Source organism: Stegostoma tigrinum, chromosome 20 (genome assembly GCF_030684315.1).
Source record: "Stegostoma tigrinum isolate sSteTig4 chromosome 20, sSteTig4.hap1, whole genome shotgun sequence".
In the NCBI taxonomy this organism is placed as follows: domain Eukaryota; kingdom Metazoa; phylum Chordata; class Chondrichthyes; order Orectolobiformes; family Stegostomatidae; genus Stegostoma; species Stegostoma tigrinum.
In genome coordinates, this window is record NC_081373.1 from 24,061,227 (window position 1) to 24,086,199 (window position 24,973).

At 39.9% G+C, this 24,973-nt stretch overlaps 1 protein-coding gene across 2 annotated transcripts in view; it reads right to left on the reverse strand.

The window, feature by feature from the left end:
- Positions 1-24,973, reverse strand: part of LOC132210784 (hyaluronan-binding protein 2-like) — a 45,588-nt gene that overhangs the window by 14,946 nt on the left and 5,669 nt on the right. Inside the window, exons 3-6 of one of the 2 annotated variants that reach the window (XM_059653045.1) lie at positions 21,437-21,505; positions 15,906-16,013; positions 12,303-12,419; positions 7,596-7,715 (exon numbers count right to left, since the gene is read on the reverse strand). In XM_059653045.1, the coding sequence (XP_059509028.1) occupies positions 7,596-7,715; positions 12,303-12,419; positions 15,906-16,013; positions 21,437-21,505 (414 nt within the window). The remainder of the gene's footprint in view (positions 1-7,595; positions 7,716-12,302; positions 12,420-15,905; positions 16,014-21,436; positions 21,506-24,973) is intronic. The other variant, XM_059653046.1, reaches the window with a different exon arrangement.

Sequence of the window (24,973 nt, forward strand, 5' to 3'; positions counted from 1 at the left end):
GGCATTAAGAACAGAGTTCCAGGTGAGTGAGTTGTGTGATATCTCCCACTGCAGTCTCTGCAACTTTATTGTATGTGAACTATATGATGATTATATGCTAGGAATTACTGTTGGCAGTATTATTAGGCACTTGCTTAACGTAGTCATTTGACCTTTCTTTGTTATTTTAATGCAGGCATAAATCTATTTACTTTGGGATGGTTGTGTAGTGGTAATGTTGCTGGACTAACAATCTGGAGATCCAAACAAATGTTAATGAGATTAGTTCAAATCTCACCTCTGCAGTTGAGGGAATTCAAATTAAATTAATTAACAAATCTCGAATAAATTGAGTATTTTTCACTACTAATGATCCTGAATCTATGGCTTTCTAATTAAAAATCCATCTAAATCAGAGGCTTTTTGGAGTGATTCTGTTGCTTTGTACTCCTTGTAAGCTTCCAGAAGAAAGATATCTGAACACCAAGGGCCTGGCTAGTTGAAGAACTTTATTGCAAAATCAGAATCCAGAAACAAAAGCAATTGAACTGACTTTCCAGTTATCCTAACTTACATCAACAATCTGTTGAACAGAGGAAATCTACTGTCTTTATTTGGTCTGACATGATTCCAGGTCTATCAGCAATGTGGTTGTGTAATAACTGTTCTTCAAAATGGCTTGCCAAGTCAGAATTTCACACCACTCCAGATGGGTCAAATAAGGATGAAACTGAGCAGACCACCTAATCGTCTATTTTGTTGATGGAAATGACAAAGGCACACCCGGCCCAGTTGACCTTGTGAAGTCCTCCGCACAGATATTTGGGGGCCTATGCAATATTGAGAACATCCACCCTAAGGTCAACTCAAAAAACAGTCTAACATAGTCATTCTCCCTAAATTATGTAATACATTGTAATACAACCAACGTTTAGACTCCTCCATCCTTATGCCTGAGGTTGAGTGGGACATACCTACCAGGGTGGCAGCAGAGTAATATATGGTTGGGATGGAAGGTCTGGGAATCCTCAACATTTACTCTGAACCATATGAAGCCTTGTGGCATCATGTCAAATATGAACAAAGATATTTTTCTTGCTTATTACTAACTAACACCCTCCTTTAACTGATGAATTGGTGCTTTTCACTGTTAAATATCACTTGGAAGAAGTGTCTAACAAGAACTCAACAAACATTCTGAGTGAGGGACTGTAATATCCATTATCATGAGCGGCTCACTGGTGTCACTATTGATTGAGCTGCCCATCTTCTGAACGACATGGCACAGATACTGGGTGAATGAATGAGGGAAACAACTACTTGATCTGGTGACTATCAATCAACCTGCCACCCATGCATCTGTCCTTGACAGTATTAGTAGGAATGGCCACTGTCTTACAACCCACTGGGGTAGCGTGTTGTAAGTCAAGCCCCGCTACTCCCAGAATCATATTAATGTTAACAGCTTTTTAAGCTATGCACAGTACTCCAATTTACCTGACTTGCAGACTGAGGTTGATAGAAAACATAAACCAAGTTTCTATACAAAGAGAATTATTATTTAATATAATTAGATTGTTGTAACAAATAAACCTTTGGCGCATAATGCTACTAACTAAAACTGTAATCATTTTATGAACTCCCACTTACACGCACCCATAGAGAAACAGATAATGAAAATAGATTCTTGATGTAGGTAAAGATAACTGGAAATTCAGTTCAATTGCTTTTGCTTCTGGATTCTGAATTTGCAATAAAGTTCTTCAACTAGCCAGGCCCTTCAGATATCTTTCTTCTGAAAGCTTATAAGGAGTGCGAAGCAACTGAATCATTTCAAAAAGCCTCTGATATATCAACTTGAAAGTCGCAACTCACAGCAACAACTGCACGAAAGGGTACTATTAATTTTCGAGCTCAAACTGAGTTTCTTTTACAGCAGAAAACAGGTAGCTTCTGCGGGGAGATCAATATCATGGACTTCTGTGTCCCTGTAACTTGTTTCCAGTTCCAACCTGCTCAGTGAACGAAGAACCTATCAACTTCACTTGTAATTTACACATTAGCTCCTGATCCTCTGCATATTGTAGGAACCCATAACCACACAAAAAGAACCGAGTTCACATAGATATTGAATTCTGTGCTGTGAAATTATGCAACCATCCTGGTATATCCCTGTCTAAAAAAAATGCTTTCACCTTGCAATCCAAAGTTTTTAAAGCTGTTCATAAAACTATCAATCCTCATGGGGATATTTTCCCATTTTCACTTTGAAACACCATCCACTGAGTGGTGTGTCACTGCCGCATGCCAGATAAGATAGATTCATAACAGATCATAGTCTGCCAGCTCAAAACTGAACATCACTGACTTATTGTGAACCATCAGCAACTGCAGAAATGTATTTAGCTGTAATCTTTAACACAATGGCCTGGCAATTTCTTCCCTCTATCATTACTTCCAAGCCGGGGGTAACCTTAAGTAAAAATGCGTGGTGTATGAGGGCTGTCAGGAGGGCACAAGACATACCTAAAAGTATGGTGTCAATCTGTCAAACATAAAACAAATGCATAATTAATAGCTAGAGAATCTTGCTATATGGAGCTAAGCAATCCCACAGCCAACAGATCAGTTCAAGGCATAGAATTTCAGCCATATTCAGTCAGAAATGTTGGTGGACATTTAAACAAACAATCGGAGGCAGAAGTCCTAAAAGCACCCCCAATCTCAATGTTGAAGAAAGCCAGTGCATCAGTGGAGCAGTCAAAGATTTTCAGCCTGAGGTACTGAGTCGATGATCATTTCTGTATCCCCCTGACGTCCCAACCATTACAGTTGCCAACCTTCAGCTAATTCAGTTCATTCTATGTGATATCATTAAAATGCTGAAACACTGGACACAGCAAAAATTTTAATTCTGACAACATCCCAGCTGCAGCACTGAAGACATTGGTTCCAGAACCAGTCATGCCCTTAGTTTCGTTGTTTATTCCAATTGCAACACAGGCAATTACACAAAAAAATTGCCCAGGTCCATACCTTCGGAAGGATGCATTGGTCTTGGAGGGAACACAAAAATGGTTTATGAGAATGATACCTGGACTTCAGTGATTAAGTTATGAGGAGAGATTGTACAAATCAGGTCGGTTCTCTCTAGAATTTCGAAGATTAATGGGTGATCTGACTGATGTCTTCAAGATATTAACAGGAAATTACATGGTAGATAAAGATAAACTATTTGTGCTGATTAGGAATTCGAGAATGAGGGAGCATCATCTGAGAATTAAGTCTAGGCCATTCAGGAGCGATGTTATGGAGCACTTCAACATAAATCATGGTAGATGTTTAGAACTCTCTTCGACAAATGACAGTAGATCCAGGGTCAACTCTGAGATAGATACATTTTTGTTAAGCAAAATTATTAAAGTATATTGCCACAGCTCAGCCATCGAATGGTGAAACAGACTCAAGGGACTGAATGGCCCATTACTGTTCCTACGTTTCCTATGTTGCATGTTCCTAGCTAGTTGATAAGAATTAGGGAAAAACTAATCTGAACAAATAGCATACCAGTAGGCCATTCTTGATATATTGATAATGCCATCAAGTAGCACTTATGACAAAATATTAGCTCACAGATCTTCAATATGGGTTCCCATAGGACCACTTATTACTAGACATTATTACAGCCCTTGGTTCAAATGATTTCAAAGGAATGTAACTTCAAAGTGACTGCTCTTGACATCAAAATAGCATTTGAATGTGTGTAGTGTCAAGGAACCCATGGAAGAATCAAAATCAGGAGAAGGCTCACTATTGGTCACATCCACAACTAGCAGAACGGAAGGTGTTCGTGGTTGTTGGATGCTGATCAACTCACCACCAGGACATCAGTGGAGGGGTTTTTCAGATCAATGTCCTTGGTGCAACCATCATCTGCTGCTTCATCAATGATTATTCCTCCATCACAAGTCAGAATTGAAGATGTTCACTAATGATTCATGATGTTCAGTTTCATTCCAAGTTCCTCTGATACTGAAGCAATCTGTGTCCATATCAGTGAGATTGAGAGAACATTCAGTCTCGAGGTGATAAGTGGCAAGTGACATCCATGACACACAACTGCCAGACAACGACTATTCCATCAAAATAGAATTTAACTAACTCTCCTTTGCTTTCAATAGCATTACTGTCACCTTCAATATTGTAGGGTTTACCATTGTTCAGAAATTGAACTCAATTAGCCATATACATACTGTTGCTTTAAGAACAGATAAAAGCAGAGAATTCTTTTGTGATTTTGTTTGAATTAATTTATAAACCTAAGTGCAGTGAAACTCTTTGTTTGTGAGCAGTGTAGACAGATCATAGTAAGTAAGGCCATAGTGATCATAGGGTGAAGAAAACACTTGGACAGAGTAATGCACACAGGTTACATCGCATTGGACATGCACTGGACAAGCTCAACATTAACAAGATTGGCAATTTTTGAACTTAGAATGTCCATTCATCTGTCTAATAGGGGCAGGGAAGAAACTGTTCCTGAACTTGATGGTGCATGTGTTCAAGCTTCTGTATCTTCTGACTGACAGAAGAGACTGTAGGAAAACACTACCGGGAGGATGGGTCTTTGGTAATGTTGGCAGCCTTTCTGTGGCAACAAGATGCATAGTTGGAGTCTATGGATAGAAAGTTGGCTTCCATGATCATCTGGGCTGTGCCACAACCTTCTGTAGTTTCTTACTGTCCTGGGCAGAGCAGTTTCTGTACCAGGCAATTCCATACCTGGACAGTATGCTTTCAATGATGCAGCTATACAAGTTAGTGGGGACCTTATGACATTCCAAATTTCCCAAGCCACCTGAGGAAGAAGAGATGTTGTGCCTTCTTGACCATCGCATCTATGTGGGAAGTCCGGGACAGGTTGTTGGTTATCGTCACTCCGAGGAATTTGAAGCTGTCAATTCTCTCGACCTCTGCTCTATTGATGTAGATGGAGTTGTGCCCTCTTCCTTACTTTCTGAAGCCAATGATCCATTCTTTAGTTTTGCTGACTTTGAGAGAGAAGTTGTTATCATTGCACCATGACACCAAGCATTCTACCTCCTTTCTGTATTATGACTCATCATTGTTTGATATCTGTCCTACCACGCTGATGCCATCAGCAAACTTGTAGATAGTGTTTGTTTGGAATTTGATTACACAGTTGTGGGTGTACAGGGAGCACTGTAGTGGACTGAGAATGCATCCCTGGGGGGCTGCAGTGTTGAATGGTGGGCATGCAGTACCTTCAATGATTGTCGTCTATGGGTCAGAAAGCTGAGGATCCAGTTGCAGAGGGTGGAGCTGAGACCTAAGTGTCAGAGTTTTGAGATTAGTCTGAACGGAATGATGGCATTGAAGGCAGAGTTGTAGTCTATGAGCTTGTTGTCCAGACGTTCCAAGGACAAGTGCAGGGTTAGGGAAATGGTATCCGCTATGGACCTGTTATGACAGTAGGCAAATTTCAGAGGATTGAGGCACAATAGGAGAAGAGAGTTGATGTGGGCTATGACTAGCTTCTTGAAGCACTTCATGATTATGGAGGTCAGAGCCACTGGGCGGTAGTCATTTAAGGCACATTGCATGTGCTTTCTTAGGTACTGGGATGATGGTGGACTTCTTGAAGCAGGCAGGGGCTTTGGCTTGTAGGACAGAGTGGTTGAAGATGCCAGTGAACACCTCCACCAGCTGGTCTGCATAGGATCATAGTGCATGGCCGGGGACTCTTTCCTGATCTGTTGCTTTCCTTGGGTTGACTTCCTGGAAAACTAATCTGATGTCTGCAGTAGTGACTGAGGGAATAAGTGTGTCCAGGGTTGTTGGGGCAGGTGACACCACACTTGCTGGCATTCCGCTCAAACCGAGAATAGAAAACATTGAGTGTGTCAGGGAGGATGTGTCTTTGTCCGCTATCTTGGTCTGTTTCATTATGTTGTTTTACCTCCTGTATTCCCAGATTCTGTCCAACATTTACAAGGCATGTGTGATGATTGAGAATTGAATGCTCTCCATGAGCTTGGATGAGTCCAGCTTCAATAACGCTCCAGCTGCCCAACACAAGACAAAACAGGCTAACACTCCAACCACCATCTTAAACAGTCATTCCCTCCACCACTGAGTACTGTCTACAAAATTGCCTGCAGCAACTTATCAAGGTTCCTTCAACAGCACCTTTCAGTCCCATAAACCTTACCACTAGAATAACAAGGGCAACAAACTCATGGGAGTACTAGCACTTGCAATACCGCTCCAAAGCACACATTATCCTGACTCGGAAATCTGTGACTGCTTCTTCATTACTGTTAAGACAAAATCCAACAAAGCATCATGCTATCTGCTCAAGGGAGCAATTAGGAATACTGACTTAGCTGATGAAGTTTATGTGTCAGGACCAAATAAAGAAAAACCTTCATAATAGATCTCTAAACAAACCAATGTTTTGTCTGCTTACAGAATGTTGTGATGATGTTATAACAGCTTTTATGTACTGTTTATAGAGATTTGGCTTAACTGTCCTAAAGACCCATGTGCCAGATATCCTTGTGCTTAAAATTGTTTTGTGCTTAGACTTGGATTGTGAAATAATTTGGAACTCCACTGTTGACTCAGTTCAGCCTTACACGGCCAACAAAAGATTCTCTAACTAAGTTGGAAAGGTGAGTGTCTAAATCACTAATAAGGTACCTAAAGTTATCTGCCTGAGTCAGGTATGTCACAACTTTCTCATTGAAGGGTCTCACATTTGCCACTGAGACAGCCAATACACTTGGGGAAAGTGCACTTGTATCACTGCACTGATCATACAGAACATACCAGTGAAAACCTGAGTATGGCACATCTGACAAGGTGACCTGCTCTCAACAACATAAGTTCCTGCTACCGATGATGGCCTTGTGTAGAAAAGTCTGCTTTACGCCCAAGCCCTTCCTGAAATGTTAGGTATCATTGGTGTCTTTGCCTTGAATCACAATCTCACAGCAAATTGACAGGTAGGCTTTACATCTCTGATCTCATACAAGGCACACTCATGTGGGAAAGCTATGCAATGTTCAATTACAGCAGTTTGTATGGCTCTATTCAATACTTAGCCCAAAATCAAGAGGTGACTTTTCTGTAAGACCTGTCAGAGGATAACATTTCATTATCAGGAAGGTACACACGTTTGATATAATTAAAATTTAAGTACAACAAACTGGACTTATTTCTTAGGGACTCCAATTTGCTTTTAACTTTTTGAAACACTTCCCTCACTCCTTTGACACAATACAATGCAGACCATGAATTTGTAAACCACTCCCTTTATAAATGCTTCACAAAGTTAGAGAGGGAAGTTCAATGCATGGAGTCCATGTGACAAATATTCAAAAATGGTAGGTCCAAATAGTATCCATTCAGTAAAAATAAACTCCACAAATGTTTTCATCATCCATTCGTTAGTAACACATTTATATGTTTAGAGGCTGGAATACTTGTAATGTGATTAAATGGTTTTACTGTGGCTTGAGTTTAGAGTAATGGAAATAGTTTAACTGATCCACTGTATTGATAGTATGGGCTGATATGAACAGTTGTACTACCTATTTCACACAGCTCCCCTCGAAATGATCCTGGGCAGTTGCAAGTGAAGGATCCTCTTTTCTTCCCAGCTCGACATATTGCTCCATTTTTACATGGATTGGGGCTGCATGGTGTGGTTGCTTGAAAGACACAATTGTCAAAATGACTATTTGAGAAGAACAGAATTACAAATGCTGGAAATTAAAATCAAAAATGGATAAAGATGCTAAAACACTGCAGATTCACCAACATCCGTCAAGAGAAATATTAACATTCGAATCATTGACCATTGTCTGAACTGGAAGGGTAAGTGAATGTATGAACAGAATTGAACATAGTGAAATGGGAAGAGAGAGAGTAACTGATGTCTGTTGTTTAACCACTGTCGCCTCAAAAGAATTAATCTACTTAAAGGTCTCTGATAAAAATAGAAAGTGCGCAAGAAACACAGGGACTTTGGCAATACCATGTTTAAAAGAACAGTCATACTCAGCACCCAGTATTTTGCTCTTACTTAAACATCTACAAACAGGAATCAACAATGCTGGAAATGAAAATGTGTTGATGACAGACAATGCTCAGATGGTAGAAATTTATGATAAAATTGAACGTGGCTCAGTCATACAATAGAGATATTGGAGGAACGAAGGCAGTAAAATCCATTCTAGGATAAATGATAATGACATCAAATATGGTGACAGAGACAGGAAAATAGGCACAATGACTAACCTTAACTATAACCTGAAAGATTCACTGTTTCTCTATCCACAGATGCTGCCAGACCTGCTGAATATCTACAGCTTTTAAGTTTTGTTAAAGGAAAATGAAAATAGAGGATACTGTTCAGGTCTTATCATGCTCAAGTCATTGTTCAGATCAGAAAGGAGGAGAATGCCTGGGCTGGAAACTGAAGCTCAGATCTTCCAACAGGAAGATAGGTCTTGCTGAAGCGTAGGCTTGAGACTGTGCAGACATTCCAATTGAACTGTCTTCACAAGACTTGCTCAGAAATAGGTGGTTATCCAGCATAAAGAACCCTCAAAAGAAGACTCTGAGTTAAAGTTGAAGATGGGGCTCTGATTTACTTCCTTTAACGTGGCTATTTATAGAACTGACACTTGGCTACCTCCAATGATATCTCCATCTAAATACCACAACTGAAGCCCTACAGGCACAGAGCAGCACCACAGACAGCTGACACCAACTCACTGATCTGATCCTCTCTCCTGACTATCTGTCTCTCCCCCTCCAACACTACACAGGTATCTGACCCACTACCCAACTACCCCTGAATTGCACTGACAAACCGTAGAATCTGTACCCTCCCTCCCCAAACACCCACGGGCCCAACACAACAGCCCACTGCCCCAGATTCTTCACTGGATAGAAAACATAACCTACACCACATATCACTCTCCTCAACTACCCATGGGTATTCAAACCACCATCCCTCCAATCTGATTACTAAGTGCTTCCCTGACTCCCTTCCCAATCCAACATGGACCAGAATCCCATGCCAAATAACCCAAGTCCCGTGTTGACTCACACTTAGTCTTCACATCCCCGCCTCCCTGACCCTCATAAAAACCACCTCGACCCTGAATGGGCATCTTGGCATGCCTAAGCTCTCACCTACTTAGCTGGCATCCTACCCTACAACTCAGAAATTCTAGTCAAACGTAGGACTTGTGTTATGGAAGAATAAAAAGAAATTAGTATTAGTAAAGGGGTATACTTGGAAAATTAGCTGGATTAAGTGCTGATAAAATTTCCAAAATGAGATGAGCCACATCCTAGAGTGTTAATGGAAGTAGCAATAGAGATAATGGATTCATTGGTGGCTGGCTTTTGTATTTCTATAGATTCTGGAAAGGTTCCTGCTGATGGGAAGGTGTCAAATATAGACACCACTTTTTAAGAAGGTAGAAAGAGGGAGAGTGAAAAACTACAGACCTATTGTGTCAGTAGTAAGGAAAATGTTAGAATCTATTATAAAGGATTTGATCACTGGATATTAAGAAAAGACTAGTAAAAGTGGATGGAGTCAACATGTATTTATGAAAGGGAAGTCATGTTTGACAAACTTGCTGGATTTTTATTTTGAACAAATTACTTGCAGTACCAATAAAAGAGAACAAATGGATGTGCTCCTGGGATGCTGCTTGGCCTGCTGTGTTCATCCAGCCTCACATTTTATTAAATGGATGTGATGTTTTGGATTTTCAGAAGGCTTTTGGTATTGTCCCGTATAAGAAATTGATGGTAAATAAAATTACAGCACATGGGATTTGGGTGTAATATACTAGTATGGATTGAAAGTTGGTTAACAAACAGTAAGTAGAGAGTAGGAATATATGGGTCATTCTCAGGACAGCCAGCTGTTACCAGTGGCTTGCACAAGGCTCAGGGCTCTGTCCTCAATTATTCGCAAATCATGTAAGTGATTTAGATGTGGGGACAAATTTGTACTATTTTCAAATTTGCTGATGACTCCAAAATGGATGGGAGTGTAAGTGACGAGGAGAATGCAAGAAGACTTCAAGAGTGCTTGGACAGGTTGAGTGAATGGGCTGTAATACAAAGTGAATAACAGTGAAGATATTACCTTTGGTAGGAAACTCTGAAAGGTGGAATATGAGTGAGAGGTTAGGTAGTGCAGCTGTCCAAAAGGATCTGAGTGTCCTTGTCCACAAATTGCAAAAAGCTAGCATGTAGATGTAGCTGAGGAAGATAAATGGTATGTCAGCATTTATTTCAGGCGAAACTAAATCAAAAGTAAAGATGTCTTTCTACAATTGCATAGAGCCTTGGTGAGACCTCAGCTCAGAATTGTGTGTAGTTTGGGTTCCTTATCCAAGGAAGAATATACTTGCAATACAGGAAAATCAAGGGATTCACTACATTCATTCATGTGATGATGGGATTGCCCTATGAGGAAAGCTGCAGGAAATCAGGCCTGTGTTACTTAGATTTCAAAGGATGAGAGATGAGTTTATTGTAATCTGCAAAATCCTTACTGGGTCAATGTAGACACAATGTCCTCCTTGGCTAGTGTCTCTAGAAACAGGGGATAGAATCTCAGAATAAGGAGCAGGCCATTTAAGATGAAAATGAGGAGGAATTTTATTTCTCAGTGGGTGATGCATCTTTGGAATTCTCTACCCCAGTGGACTGTGGAATCATTGACCAGGTTCAGGGTAGAAATGGATAGGTTTCTGGATACTAATGACATTAAGGGACCAGAAGAAAATGTGGGAAATTGCCCCGGAGGAGATGATGATCCATGATCTGGAATGGTGGGGAAGGCTTGATGGCCTACTCCTGTTCTTCTGTAAATATGCGACTATGATCTTTTAAACATCTTAGCATCTTGCTCTGTGATCTCTAAGGAATTGTAAGGACACCCAACATATCGCCGCTTGTCTGTACTTTTCAATTTGCACCAATTGTAGAATATTGTCCTTCTATTTAGTCGTCCTACATTGTGTCACTTCACACTCCTGCACATCGAACACCATTTGCACCGTTTGGGTCATTTCACCATTCTATGTCTTAAAGCCTATAATGATCCTTATCAACATTGAATAAGTTGCCAAGTTTTGCATTGTCTTCAATTCTTACGCTACTGATCCAGCACCTGAATCTAGGTTATGAATAAAAATGGAAAAGAGTAAATGATTTCAAACTGAATCTTGGAAAACACCACTGCAAAACACCTCCCAGGCTGAAAAACATCTATCTGTCACCACCTTCCTGTCACTGAGCTAATTTTTCACCCAAAACAGCATTTTCTTTTTAAGATTTGCACTTTATTAATAACCCTGCTGTATGGGACTTTGTCAAGTATCTTCCATACGTATTAACATATATTTACCGCACTAGTTTGATTATTTTTTGCTACAACTCAGAATGTAATTCAATTAAGTTGGTTAGATATTTAACCAGCAGATGATGGCTCCCCTTGATTAACCCATTTCCAACTGAACATTAGTTTTGTTCCTGATGATGGTTTCTAATAACTTCTGCACCACTGATGTTGGACATGCTTTATACATAATTTTCTGAAGCAGGGTCTTGACCCAAAATGTCAACTTTCCTGCTCCTCTGATGCTGCTTGGCCTGCTGTGTTCATTCAGCTTCATACCGTGTTATCTCAGATTCTCCAGCATCTGCAGTTCCTACTATCTCTGTAATACTTTATGGCTTGTAGCTTTCTGGTTTATTCCTCCCCCCCCAGTTGAATAGTGGGTGATTTGTCACTTTTCCTATTGAATAGAAAATGGATGGTAGTGGATTGGTCAGAGATAATGGGAACTGCAGATGCTGGAGAATCCAAGACAGCAAAGTTTGGAGCTGGATGAGCACAGCAGGCCCAGCAGCATCTCAGGAGCACAAAAGCTGACATTTCGGGACTAGACCCTTCATCAGACCCTCTCAGCTTTTGTGCTCCTGAGATGCTGCTTGGCCTGCTGTGTTCATCCAGCTCCAAACTTTGCGATAGTGGATTGGTCTCCCATTTCACCCGCTATTCAATTTTACTTTCCTTTTTGCTAATATAAAATGAACTGCCGACCTGCTCCTGCTCATTGTTCACCACAAAAACTCACCGCCACAAAGCCATATTTTATCATGAATGAGGAATATCTCATCCAGAATTTTGTGCATCATTTATAAGTACGTAACAAAACAATAGATGACTCAGAATAATAAACAGCATTGAGTCTTACCTCTTTTACATAATGGTGGTACAAAAGGATGTCTACATTTGCATTTATAATATGGTGCATTGGGCAGAATAACGCAGTCTCCATTTTTGCATGGGTTTTTCTTACATGGATCATTCACTGTAACAAAAGAAAAAGATCCCAGTATTATGCATTCATCTTTCATATTAAATTAATGTATGAAAGATCACACTTCATGCTAGCTTTCATTAGTCTTAATCTTAATAGTAAGTTATTACAAACAGTACAGTAAATACTTAATGAGTATTCAAATTCTATACATTAAGGAATATAAATAAATTTAAGAAATTCTTTTGATTTAATTTTAGAAAATTTGGTTTTTAAAAGAATGCATGAACAGTTGATCATTATATTTGTTAACATTGATGCAACTAGCAAACAATAGACTGTATTTTGATGTGAGGTGTGAAGTAGCACTTCACTCACTGATGATCTTAAAATATATTACCTGTGAAAATCTAACGCTGTCACTTTTCCCATTTTAGTTTTAACTCTGTTGTGAGGTTAAGGGGTGTCTTGATGTTCAACAGTGGCAATGTCAGCAAGCAAGGAAACAACCAATCAATGGAGGCAGCATGGTGGCTAAGTGGTTAGTACTGCTTTCTCACAACATTAAGTATCCACTTTCAATCCCAGCCTCGGGTGACTGTCTGTATGGAGTTTGCGCAACCTCCTCGTGTCTGCGGGGATTTCCTCCGGGTGCTCCAGTTTCCTCCCATGCTTCAAAGATGTGCATGTTAGTTGGATTGGCCATGCTAAATTGTCCATGGTGTCCAGGGATGTGCCTAAGTGGGTTAGCCATGGGAAATACAGGGATGGGGGAGTTGGGGTGGGTCTGCGTAGGATGTGCTTTGCAGGCTTAGTGTGGACTTGATGGGCCAAATAGTATGTTTTCACACTGTAAGGACTCTATGATACTGAAGTAATCAGACTCAAACAACAAGAAAGTCACAATGATTTGAGATACCTTTTAACTTAAATCTTTGGTGATATGGAATGAATGGTTATCACTGGATTAAAGATCGAAAAAAATTAAATGAAGCATCAAAAATGATTATTTTCTCACTATAGAGAAATATAAAATCAATTTTAGAGCCTCTTTGAAGATCTGCAATTGAGCACATTTAGCAGAATTTCACAATGGTGTTTGATTTGATTAGGGGTCTGTGATTCATTTTGATTTGTTTTGTGGCAGGCAGATTCCAACATGATGTTTTTAAACAAATGTAGAGTTTTCTACAACCTTTACTTGTTCTGAATGGAAGCAGATTCTATAAAAGGCTTGATACGATTATCATTTAAAAGTTGTGCATCTCAACACAAATATGACCTTTTATCCTATGTGTGATGCCCCAATATAAGGTGGGTTCTTACAAACTGATCGAGAAGAAGGGAAAATCAAGGATAGAGTTAATGTTAAACTTAAAAGTAACATTATTTATCAACTTTGCATGCTAGCTATTACTGTACTTGATAAACATATACTAGATTCTGACTTTATAGTTCATTAGGTAACAAGTAATCTATCTTTTCAAGTGTTCAAGTCTATAAATTCTTTGTGTGTCTTTCAGAGAGCTACATATTCCAGTGTATCTTTCAGTGAGTTCCTTCTAGTGTTCCAACCCTGCCGAAACTGTAGCATTTAAACTAAGTGATGTGCAGCTCCTTGACATCAGCACAAGTTAGCTCCTCCTAAACCCTTACATACCACTTATGATGTGCTTTTGGCAGGTCACGCAGTATGCCATGATTCCAGCTAATATTCTCACTGGGCACATCAGATCTCAGACTGAAATCTGACCCAATAAATCATATTTGGTTTGTTTGATTTTAATGGGATCATTATCACTGAAACACAAATATACGATGCTACAGATTTGATTTTAAAAAAACAATAGAAATTTATTATGGAAATCAAAATGGAAGTAAACCAAAATATTTATATAAAGCACAAGTTTAAATATTTCAAAATACATGCTAAGATTCAATCCCAAAAACACTTCTCTGTAATACTCACACAGGAGAGAATGCCCTTCTTTATAGCACAGAGATTTTAACTAAGCTGCAGCTGCAGCTTCATTCCCTGATTGAAAGAATCTGATTGCCTCTTCCTTGAGATTTCATACAACTGAGCATAGGCCTTCTCAGCTTCAAATAATCCCTTCGGGTTTAACTACAGACCTCTGGTCTCGAACTTTAAAACTAATCTCATTAGACTGAGATAACCTGTTTCTCAACAATTCTAACCAGTCTTCCCTTTGTCAGGAACCACACATCCAAGATCAATCAAAGTCACTTCTGCAAATTGACAAATTGAGCTTTTTCAGACTTTGGGCTTTTTCCTAACCAATAAAACAAAAATCAATCTCTGACATTCTAAAGTGAAAGTCTTATGCTCAACTGTTTACTTAGTTTGCTTGTAATAATTTTCCCAAAGTTAACATATTCCCATTAGCCTTCAAAATGTATCTCTCTCTCTCCGATTATTTTTGAAAAGAAATCACCGTGCCTTCAGAAATACTTACAACTTAATCAGTAACTATGTAACTTCCAGGCACATAGACCAAAACTGGCAAGCCACTAGTTCAAATCCAAATTCTAAAACAAATGATATTAAAATATAGACAAATTATTTACCTTACCTTATGAATCGTGAAGATGTCTGAAACTTTAATACACTACAATTCAGGGTTAGGTCATGTAGGCTTATTCCTACAAGCTGCTGATTTCCATACCTCAAGCATATTTCTGGTTGAAGTTATAGTGGGGAAGGAGGCATTGAAAAAATACAGAAATCAATCCAAGTGCTGTTCGTTAACTAAATGCAACTTGGGGATTCATAGAATCCCTACAGTATGGAAACAGGCCAAATGGCCCCACAAGTCCACACTGCCTCTCCAAGGAACATCCCACCCAGACTCACCTCTTGAGTCTACCCTGTAACCCTGGATTTCCCATGGCTAATCCACCTAACTTGCACAACCATGTAAATTACAGACAATTTAGCAAGGTCAATCCACCTAACCTGCACATCTTTGGACTGTGTGAGGAAACTGGGGCACCCTGAGGAAACTCATGCAGACATTCGGCATATGTGCAAATTTCACACAGAGAATTGCCTGAGGGTGGAATTGAACCCAGATCCCTGGTGCTGTAAAGCAATAGTGATAACCACTGAGCCACCGTGCTACCCCAAAATAATATGATCATAGAATCCCTACAGTGTGGAAACAAGCCAATAGGCCCAACAAGTCCACACCACCTCTCTGAAATGCATCCCACCCAGACCCATCTCCATTCCCCTACCCTTTCCCTGTAACCCTGCATTTCCCATGATTTATTTTCTTAACTTACACACCCCTGGATACGATGAGCAACTTAACTAACCTGCACATCTTAGGACTGTAGGACGAAACTGGAGCACCTGGCGGAAACCCACGCAGACATGGGGAGAATGTGCCACAGACAGTTGGTTGAGGGTGGAATTGAACCTGGGTCCCTGGTGCTGTGAAGCAGTAGTGCTGACTGCTGAGCCACTACTATTGTAGGATAATGTAAGGTATTGTAAGATAATAACACTATTACCTTTGCGACAGTTCTTTCCATTAAATGGACGAGGACATCGGCAGACATAACCTGAAGATGTTGTTTCACATGTGCCCCCATTACGGCAAGGATTTGACTGACAAGGATCTGGAAGAATGATACTTTTGCTACTATTTCATAAGAAGCGTAATCTTTAAGCATTTTTTCTTCGCTGTTCATGGATTTAAATGTAAGTCAAAGCAATCATTTCAAAGGACATATACTGGTCAATATATCTCAACTAGAACAATGTTGTTGAAGAAAAAAAGAATTGGATCAATTTTGGATCCAGCAACACTGTTCTGTACTTAGTGAATGTTAATAGGTAGCAAATTTTCATATTCTGCATTATTCACTTGTGAAAAAAACACACCTAACTCATTTTACTTTGCCTGATAAGTCAAAAACACAATTTCTACATGTAATGATTCTGGGTAATCCAAGATGGAAGCTGGAAACGAATATGGCTGTAGCAGCTGCTTCTGTTTTGAGGTATTTTCAGTGTTGGAGCTGATTTCCTCAAAATTTTGGAGTAGTCATGCCTGTTTTATAAGCTGTGCTTTTTTTGGAACTGTTGGATCTTTGGAAATCAGAATTGATCTCTATGGGGAAAATATTAATGTAATCGTAGCTGGAGATTGCAGGAAATGCTGATGAAATAGCCCAACTAGCACTTTTATTTATTTATGCCTATTATCCAGAGGTCCTACTGACATTCTCATAGAATCATTACAATATAAATTGAGGCCATTTTGCGAACTGAATCCATGTTTGCTTCTGTTGGAATTACGGCAATAGATTAGGAGAAATCCCATAGAAATTACAGAAATTTTTAAAAATAAAGTTATAAATGAAGTAAAAACTAATTTCTCCTATGACACTGTTTTCAATCTCTTAGGTTCAGATCTGTAGATGAGTCAAGCAAAACATTCAATGTCCTGAATCAAATCAGGCACAGTAATACAATGTCTATTGCCTTGTTGTGGCGAGGGCTCCCTGGAAACTAATACACTTGTCATTGTTTAAAATTATAGGCTGTACCCTAACCCTTGCACACCAAAGTCTGTTTAAAGGAAGATTTAGTTAAGGATCTTATCATATGTCCCCTATCAGTAATCACCTTAATAGACCCCTTTTAGTTTAGTAGGGTTCTACCTCTGCCTCTTCTATATCGGCTCTCTGTCACTTGGAAAATATTGATCTCGTTTCACCAGTTAGCAGCAGCAGGGATAACTGGTGCACCATGCTAACGTAAAGCCCAAATTCGGAAGCGGTATCCTCTCTGTTAAGTTCTGACTCCCGTGGAGTCGATGGACACTTCTTGCTGTTGAAAATTCAGGGTCGGACGATACAGTACTGGTACCAGATTAATGATTACAGAATAACACAGTCACCATCATATGCTCACCTATTCTCAACTTTGTATCCTTTTCCTATAAATCTATGTCAGGAAGAAGAATTAAGGGGATGAGGAGAATGAGAATTAGAACCTTCTTTATTTATTGATAATGAAGACAAGGAAGTTGATATTGAGATGGGGAGAAAGGTACCATCACACCCACACGTATGTACCTGGACATATGTAGCTCTGTCAGTTTTATCCCTCAAATTTTCATTTCCATCCACCAGCTTAAGTGCATTTGCTCAACAAAATGTGTGTATTGGTGTTTGTGTATGGAGATGGGATTTGGAAGGGGATGAAGATAGATAACGTTAGTGGGGCTGGAGCAGAAAAAGTGATTGGAAGTGATTTGTGGATAGGCCACTTTCCCAGTGGAGGGCTGATGGAGCTGCCCGTGGTTTTTGGGAGTCGTGAAACCTAGAACCCAACTAAAAGCAAAGTTATTTGACAGAAGTAACACGTGGAAATTTCTTTAGAATTTACAATGGACTCCCACTTAAGAAACAAACATGGTGCAGTCAGTGCCACCTCCTTTGTAGACTGTACCAAATAGACCCTGCCAAGTGGGATACAAATTGTTTTCTCTCAAAGCTTTCACGATTGAATTGTTAACCTTAGATTCTGCTTATGAATTATTTATATTCGTTCACGAATGAGGGTGTCATTGGCGAGGCAGCATTTATTGCCCATCCCTAATTGCCCAGAGGGCAGTTAAGAATCAACCACATTGCTGTGGGTCTGAAGTCACACTTGGGCCAAACTAGGTAAGGATAGTAGTTTCTTTCCCTAAAGGACATTGGTAAACCAGATGGGTTTTTCTGGCGATCAACAATGGATTCATGGTCATTATTGGATTCATAATTCCAGATATTTATTGAATTCAAGTTCCACCATCTGCCATGGTAGGCTTTGTACATGGGTCCCCAGAACATTTTCTGGGTCTCTGGAGTAACAATCACCTCCCCTAATATAATGAAGTAATAAGTTCAAATCCCACATCAGATATTTGAGTACACTATGTACACAATTCACCACCACACTGAGGGAGGTCACTCTCTTGGACAAGAAGCTATCTCAAGATTGTGCCTTTTCTCTCAAATACAAGTGATAGATCCAAAGATACGACTTGAGGGCATGGAAGTTCCCTTTGTTTTGCTGAACAACATTTATCCTCCAATCCAGATCACAATCAGAAAATCTGGTCATCTACCTCATTGGTGTTTTTGGGACCTTGTTGTGGGTGAATTGGTTGCTTTGTTGTGTTATATATTTCAAAAGTTATCCATCCATTGTGAAGGACTTTGGAATGTCCTTGAATCCAGATAAGACACTATATTGATCCAAGTTCATTCTTCCTTTAATCACCAGTACTTGACAAACTCTTCTTATGATCAGTGACTAACAGCCCAGTAGATCAGTGGCTGGATGAACTCTGGCTGAGCACATGGTCTCTCAGGTTAGCAGTAAATGCCAGGCTTCCCTGGCCCTGAACCACAAGCTTCCAAGACATAGCCAATTCCTATTCTTCTCACCTCAAGCTCCCACAAAAGAAGTGCCATCAGGCATTATTGGCACAGCAGCCACCCATCTCCTGTAACATTGACCCTGAGCTTGCGGCTATCCAGAGGTACTATAACATGTGAAAGAAAGGCATTGTACTAAAGCTATGGAGAAAAATGTACATCCATTTCATATTAATTTATTATTTGCATGTTCCTATAACAGCAGAATTATCTGATGTTGTAATGTTCCAAGATGGGTAACAAATTTGATTGAAGGTTTTGTAGATGGGCTAAGGTGACAGTAGCAAAGGTATCTTCAGTAATCAGTTTTGCTTCGATGCTCCTTGTAAAAGTTAATGAGGAGTTCTTGAATGATAGCTATTGTGATCTCATCTTTCATATACTTCTTCCTTGAAAGAAGCAACAGCTGCTTATGCAAAAATATCCAAGCTCAGCCTTTTATTCATGTCGAAGATTTCCAGGTTAAATCCCCTTTCGTTACTGATTGAAATGTGTTGTCGTATTTTGCAGTGTCCAACATCACTGTTTCTTCGACTTTTAGTGCAATAATTAACCATTCAACACAGGGTTTTATTTTATTCCTACCAAGGCATTCTTTGGCATAATTTCCTTCCTTGGGTATTCAGGGAGGACAGAGTTCTGCAGGACAAATGAATCTTGAAAATCTCTAGCTGCTTGAAATACTTCTATACTGCCACATGTAATTTGTCAATTCATGCAGTTCAAATACTGACAGTTGAGGAGGCTGGATACAGAGGAATGTGGGTTTCACTTGATGTCATAGAGCACTGTGGATGCCATTTATTACAATTTGGTGCTTGAAAAAGTAACAATGTTAAAACTGGCGGTCCTATCGAGCTCTGATACCAAATCGGTTGAGCATCACAATTGTCCTTCAAAGGAGTCTAGTTACCTGACAAAGGCTGTGACTACCCCAGATCCATATATGTACAGTGCTTTGACATTAATGATAGACTTAGAACCAGATGGACAGATAATTGTGACAGCAGACCCTCAGGAAGAATATGGTAGAATTCCCTATGTCCTCTTACATATCTCTTCAACAAAATCCTCATGGAATTTGTTGTGGAGGGGTGCGGTGGAGGTGATGGGGGGGTGCGGGGGCAATATATAATGATGCTCATCCTCCTTAAATGCCAGCTCATTCTCCTTTTCTGTGGCACCTCTTGTTCCTCTGCCATGGCAATGGCAAGGGTGTGCTGAATGGAAATGCTGTGCCTGGCCTCCAGATCCCCGAAATATAGATAGATTTAGTTCAATTGGCCAGTGTTCTCAAAATCAGATCAGTTAGAAGTTCAATCCTGAAAACAAATAAAATGCTTCAAAATCTGGATGTGAATTTCCTCGCTGAGCTGGAAGGTTCGTTTTCAGACAGTTCATCACCATTCTAGGTAACATCATCAGTGAGCCTCCAACGAAGCACTGGTGTTATGTCCCGCTTTCTATTTATCTGGTTAGGTTTCCTTGGGTTGGTGATGTCATTTCCTGCATTGGTGATGTCATTTCCTGTTCTTTTTCTCAGGGGATGGTAGATTGGCTCCAAATCAATGTGTTTGTTGATGGAGTTCCAGTTGGAATGCCATGCTTCTAGGAATTCTCGTGCGTGTCTCTGTTTGGCTTGTCCTAGGATGGATGTGTTGTCCCAATCAAAGTGGTGTCCTTCCACATCTGTATGTAAGGATACGAGTGATAGTGGGTCATGTCGTTTTGATGAACATCAACTAGCCACAAAACGACATGACCCACTATCACTCCTATCCTTACATACAGATGTGGAAGGATACCACTTTGATTGGGACAACACATCCATATAGGACAAGCCAAACAGAGACACGTACGAGAATTCCTAGAAGTATGGCATTCCAACCGGAACTCCATCAACAAACACACTGATTTGGAGCCAATCCACCATCCCCTGAGAAAAAGAACAGGAAATGACATCACCAACGCAGGAAATGACATCACCAACCCAAGGAAACCTAACCAGATAAATAGAAAGCAGGACATAACACCAGCACTTCGTCGGAGGCTCACTGATGATGTTACCTAGAATAGTGACGAAATGTCTGAAAACAAACCTTCCAGCTCAGCAAGCAAACTCACATCCAGAACCTCAACCTGAGCTACAAATCTTCTCAAAACTCGCTATGCTTCAAAATGTTGATCCCATTAACAATAACTTGCTGCTACAGCAATGTGTGAGTAAAAGTGGGAAATGCAGTTTGACAAAACCACAGCAACCATTATCTTGTGCTGATAATCATAAGAGACTTCCATCTAGCGCAGGACCTTGAGATGCTGTCTCAATTTCCTGCCTGCAGACACACTGAAAATAATGTGATATTTCATGGTTTACAAGCTGGTGTTGGTTTTGGCAACTTAACTACAGTAATAAATAAAACGAGACACATAAAATAAATTAGGCTTAATTTGCAACTTTTTAACATAACAATAAATCTGCTTACACTTAATTGAAATACTTGAATTGTTTATCACATAGAACATTTCACAATGAATGCTTTGTAAATTAATAAATCAATTACAAGAAGATAAATTAATAAGTATAAAAAACATTGGTCACAAACCATTATTATCGTAGGAATTTTCTAACCAAGCAGGATAATTGTCCTCATCAAATCCTGCAGGATCTTCCCCTAGGATTGGATCACATTTAAAGAATTATATTTCTGTAGTTTGTGAGTTCAGGCATAGCAATAATTGGCAAGGCAATATAAAATTATTTCTGCCTTTACCTGTGACCGCTTTCTGGTGATATTGTTTAATTTTATCCTGGAAAATTTCCTGAAAAATTATCTATAATTTTATCAAGAAAGTTTCCTTCATAAACTGAGAGAGTGCAGAGAGGTTTAATCATTGAGATCAATAAAGCTTAGTTTTGGTCTTGCATTTGAAAATGTCAAAAGAATATGTTTCAAAACTTTACTCCTGCCTACTTTGCCTGTGTAAAATTTCTATCATTTATAGTCCTTTATACTCCTTTTCTGGTAAAGTGATTTCTGCTGGTTTTACAGTTTCAATGGTTCCAGAAACAATCTGTTGCCTTGGCCGAAATAGTTTCACCAGTTAGTGTTAATAGATTATTCAACCAGAGGAAATTACAGCTGTGCCTAATCCTACTGTCACTAGACATTCGCATGTACATAATTTCCACCAAAAAAAATTTGGATCGCGTTCAGGAATTGAATGTTCTCTTCCTTCCCAGGGCCCAAGGACATTGGGACAATTATTTCAGTTTTATTATTTGCCCAGCTGAGATTGCTAATTCAGCTAACTTAGTCTGAGTATTGAATCAAGGCTCATTACTTCTCTGTGAGTATTTCTTATTATGACAAACCCCTGCAGCCTGATAAACAGATAAATAACTGATTAAGATTTTGTACTTGCTTTGGAAATGGAATTTAAACTGAATTGTTAATTCAGTGACTTAAACTGGACAATTTCAACTGATTTACAATTTTTTTGTGTTGTGCAATGGGTTTGAAAACATTGGTCCCTTTAATAGAAGTGATGCCCTCCCACCCCACCACTATTTGTATACAGAATGATTACACGCCCTCAAATCCATAAGCACCATCATGGCAAATATGTATCACTAGATCCATAGAAACAAAGCCAGAAGCATGTTTATTGTTCGTGATATTTTATATTCAATTTAAGTCTAAACTGACTGAAATAATACTTTAGGTGGTCTAACAAGCCAGTAATGAACATTCAATCCTAGATGTTGGTACACTGTCCATTGGCATTCTGATTTATTGCTTGATGTTGGACAGTGATAATGTACAGAATTTTGAGTGTGTTTGAAAGCATGACAAGACATTTCCACCTCCAGGCTATTTTTCCAGAAATAGGGCATCATTTTCATCTGATATCCACCCCTCGGTGCCTACCGGCAGGCACAAAGTGGCTACTCATCCGGCAGTGACTACCTTCCAGAAGTGACTGCCCTTGCAGTAGTGAGTGGTGGCACAGTTTGGAATAGCTACCTGCCCAGAAGCAACTCCTTGCCCAATGGCAACTAAGCTTCTGGCAGTGCCAACCAACCCAGCAGCTCACACATATCTGAAGCAGCTTGCCAGCTACTGGTCAGGGAGACCCATGAGGCCTCTTTTTATTTATCGTAGCTGCTGCAACAGGGGCCCTATGCAGAGGCTTCCCCTCCACTACAGTGGCCTTGTGAACATAGCCAGGGTTTATTTCTATAAAATTCAAACCTCTTCATGTGGCCCCTCAAGATGGAGATGCCCTTGCAGTGCCCACTTTGCAGCTGCATCTCCGCATTTGGTGGTAGGTCCTACTGTCTTTCTAAAGGTACAGACCTTATGATTGAGTTTGCCGTCTCAGCAATCCACCCACTGTCCCTGATTGGAAGACAGACCTGGAGTCAACCTCCAAATTGGCTCACCCTTGGAAGGAGTTGACAGGTTGACAGCAGATCCTGGAAATGGTCCCACCTTGCAACTATATTTAATGCACATAATATATTTGCCCAGGGTTCTTGTTTCCTTTCTCAGTAGCCAACACATGGCAGAATGTCATTCCCCTGTGTTGCAGCATCTAAATCAAATCTTATAAGAGATGTATGGGATAGGCTTCTTTTTTGCCCATAATGAAGTGTGCACTATCTCCGGTGAGAAAGTTGTCCCACGTGTTTAAATTCAGAGAGGACTATCCACCATTGGCCTTAATGCTGCTGCCATCTGATTACCTTTAATGCAGCGTTATGGATCTTAGTCTCACTTCACTACAATAAGAGCAAATCCATAAAAAGCCCAATTCATCCTATCTATACTTAACAGTTAGCCAATATCATTATGAATCAATCTTGTGTAAGCCTTTGGTGCATGGCTTGTGTGCTCATCTGCCTATCCTAGAGCTTCCACAAAGTCAATCCCCAGTTGTCACAGGTTAGGAGAAGAAAGGCTCCTGATCTGCTATTGTTTTGGATAAACAAGGATATTGGTGGAATCTGCAGAAGGGAAGCTTGGAATGTTGTTATCCTGTGAGTTAACTGCAGCTGTCACTCTGAAAGAACGAAGCCCATTCTCCTGGAATTTCTCCAACAGCCCTGTGGGAACTACACATAGGAGTAGATAACCAGTCCCAACCTCCTTCTGAAGTTCCGTACCATCACAGTTGCCAAACTTCGATCAATTTGGTTCACTTCACGTGATATCACGAAGTGGCAAGTGCACATAAATGCATAGCAACCTTGGAGCAGGAGTGGGATATTCAGCCCTTCAAGCCTGTCCTGTCATTCAATGATATCATGGTTGGTCTGCTTCAGGCCTTAATTCCTCTTTTGTGTCAGCTCCTCAGTAATCAATTCCTGAGGTTTCAAAAAAAATCTGTCCACTGCCTCTTTAAATATCTAGTTATCTGGCTTTCACAATTCTCAGGAATAGAGAATTCCAGCCATTCACACCTCTTATTCTGTGATTATGTCGCCCAGTTTGAGATTTTCCCACTAGTGAAAACAACTTACTAACATCTACCCTGTCAAGCCCCCTCAAAATTTTATATGTTTCAAGAAGATTTCTTTCATTCTAAAGTCTGATCAATAAGTACCTGTTTAGCTGTTCTCGATAATCCAACCTCTTCACAGAAACATTGAAACATAGAAAATAGGAGAAAGAATAGGCCATTCGACTCTTCAAGGCGACTTCATCATTCAGAATAGCCATGGCTGATCATCCTACTTGGTACCATCTTTCTGCTTTGTCCCTATACCCTTTGATTCCTTTCGCCCTAAGAACTACGTCCATCTTCTTATTAAAAATATTCAATGATTCAGCCTCAACTGTTTTCTAAGGCAGAGAATTCCATAGACTCACAACATTCTGGTGAAATTTCTTTTCACTTTTTCTCAGTCCTAACAGGCCTACCGCATATAACTAGTCTGTGTCCCATGATTCTCGACTCTGTGGTCATAAAAACATCCTTCCTGTGTTTACCCTGTCTAGTCTGATCTCCAGTGAATATCAGCCTAACCAATCCAGTCTCTCTTCATACATCAGTCTTGCCATTCCCAGGAATCAATCTGGTAAACATTTGTTGCACTCCCTCCATAGCCAGAACATCCTTATTCAGGTAAGTAGGCC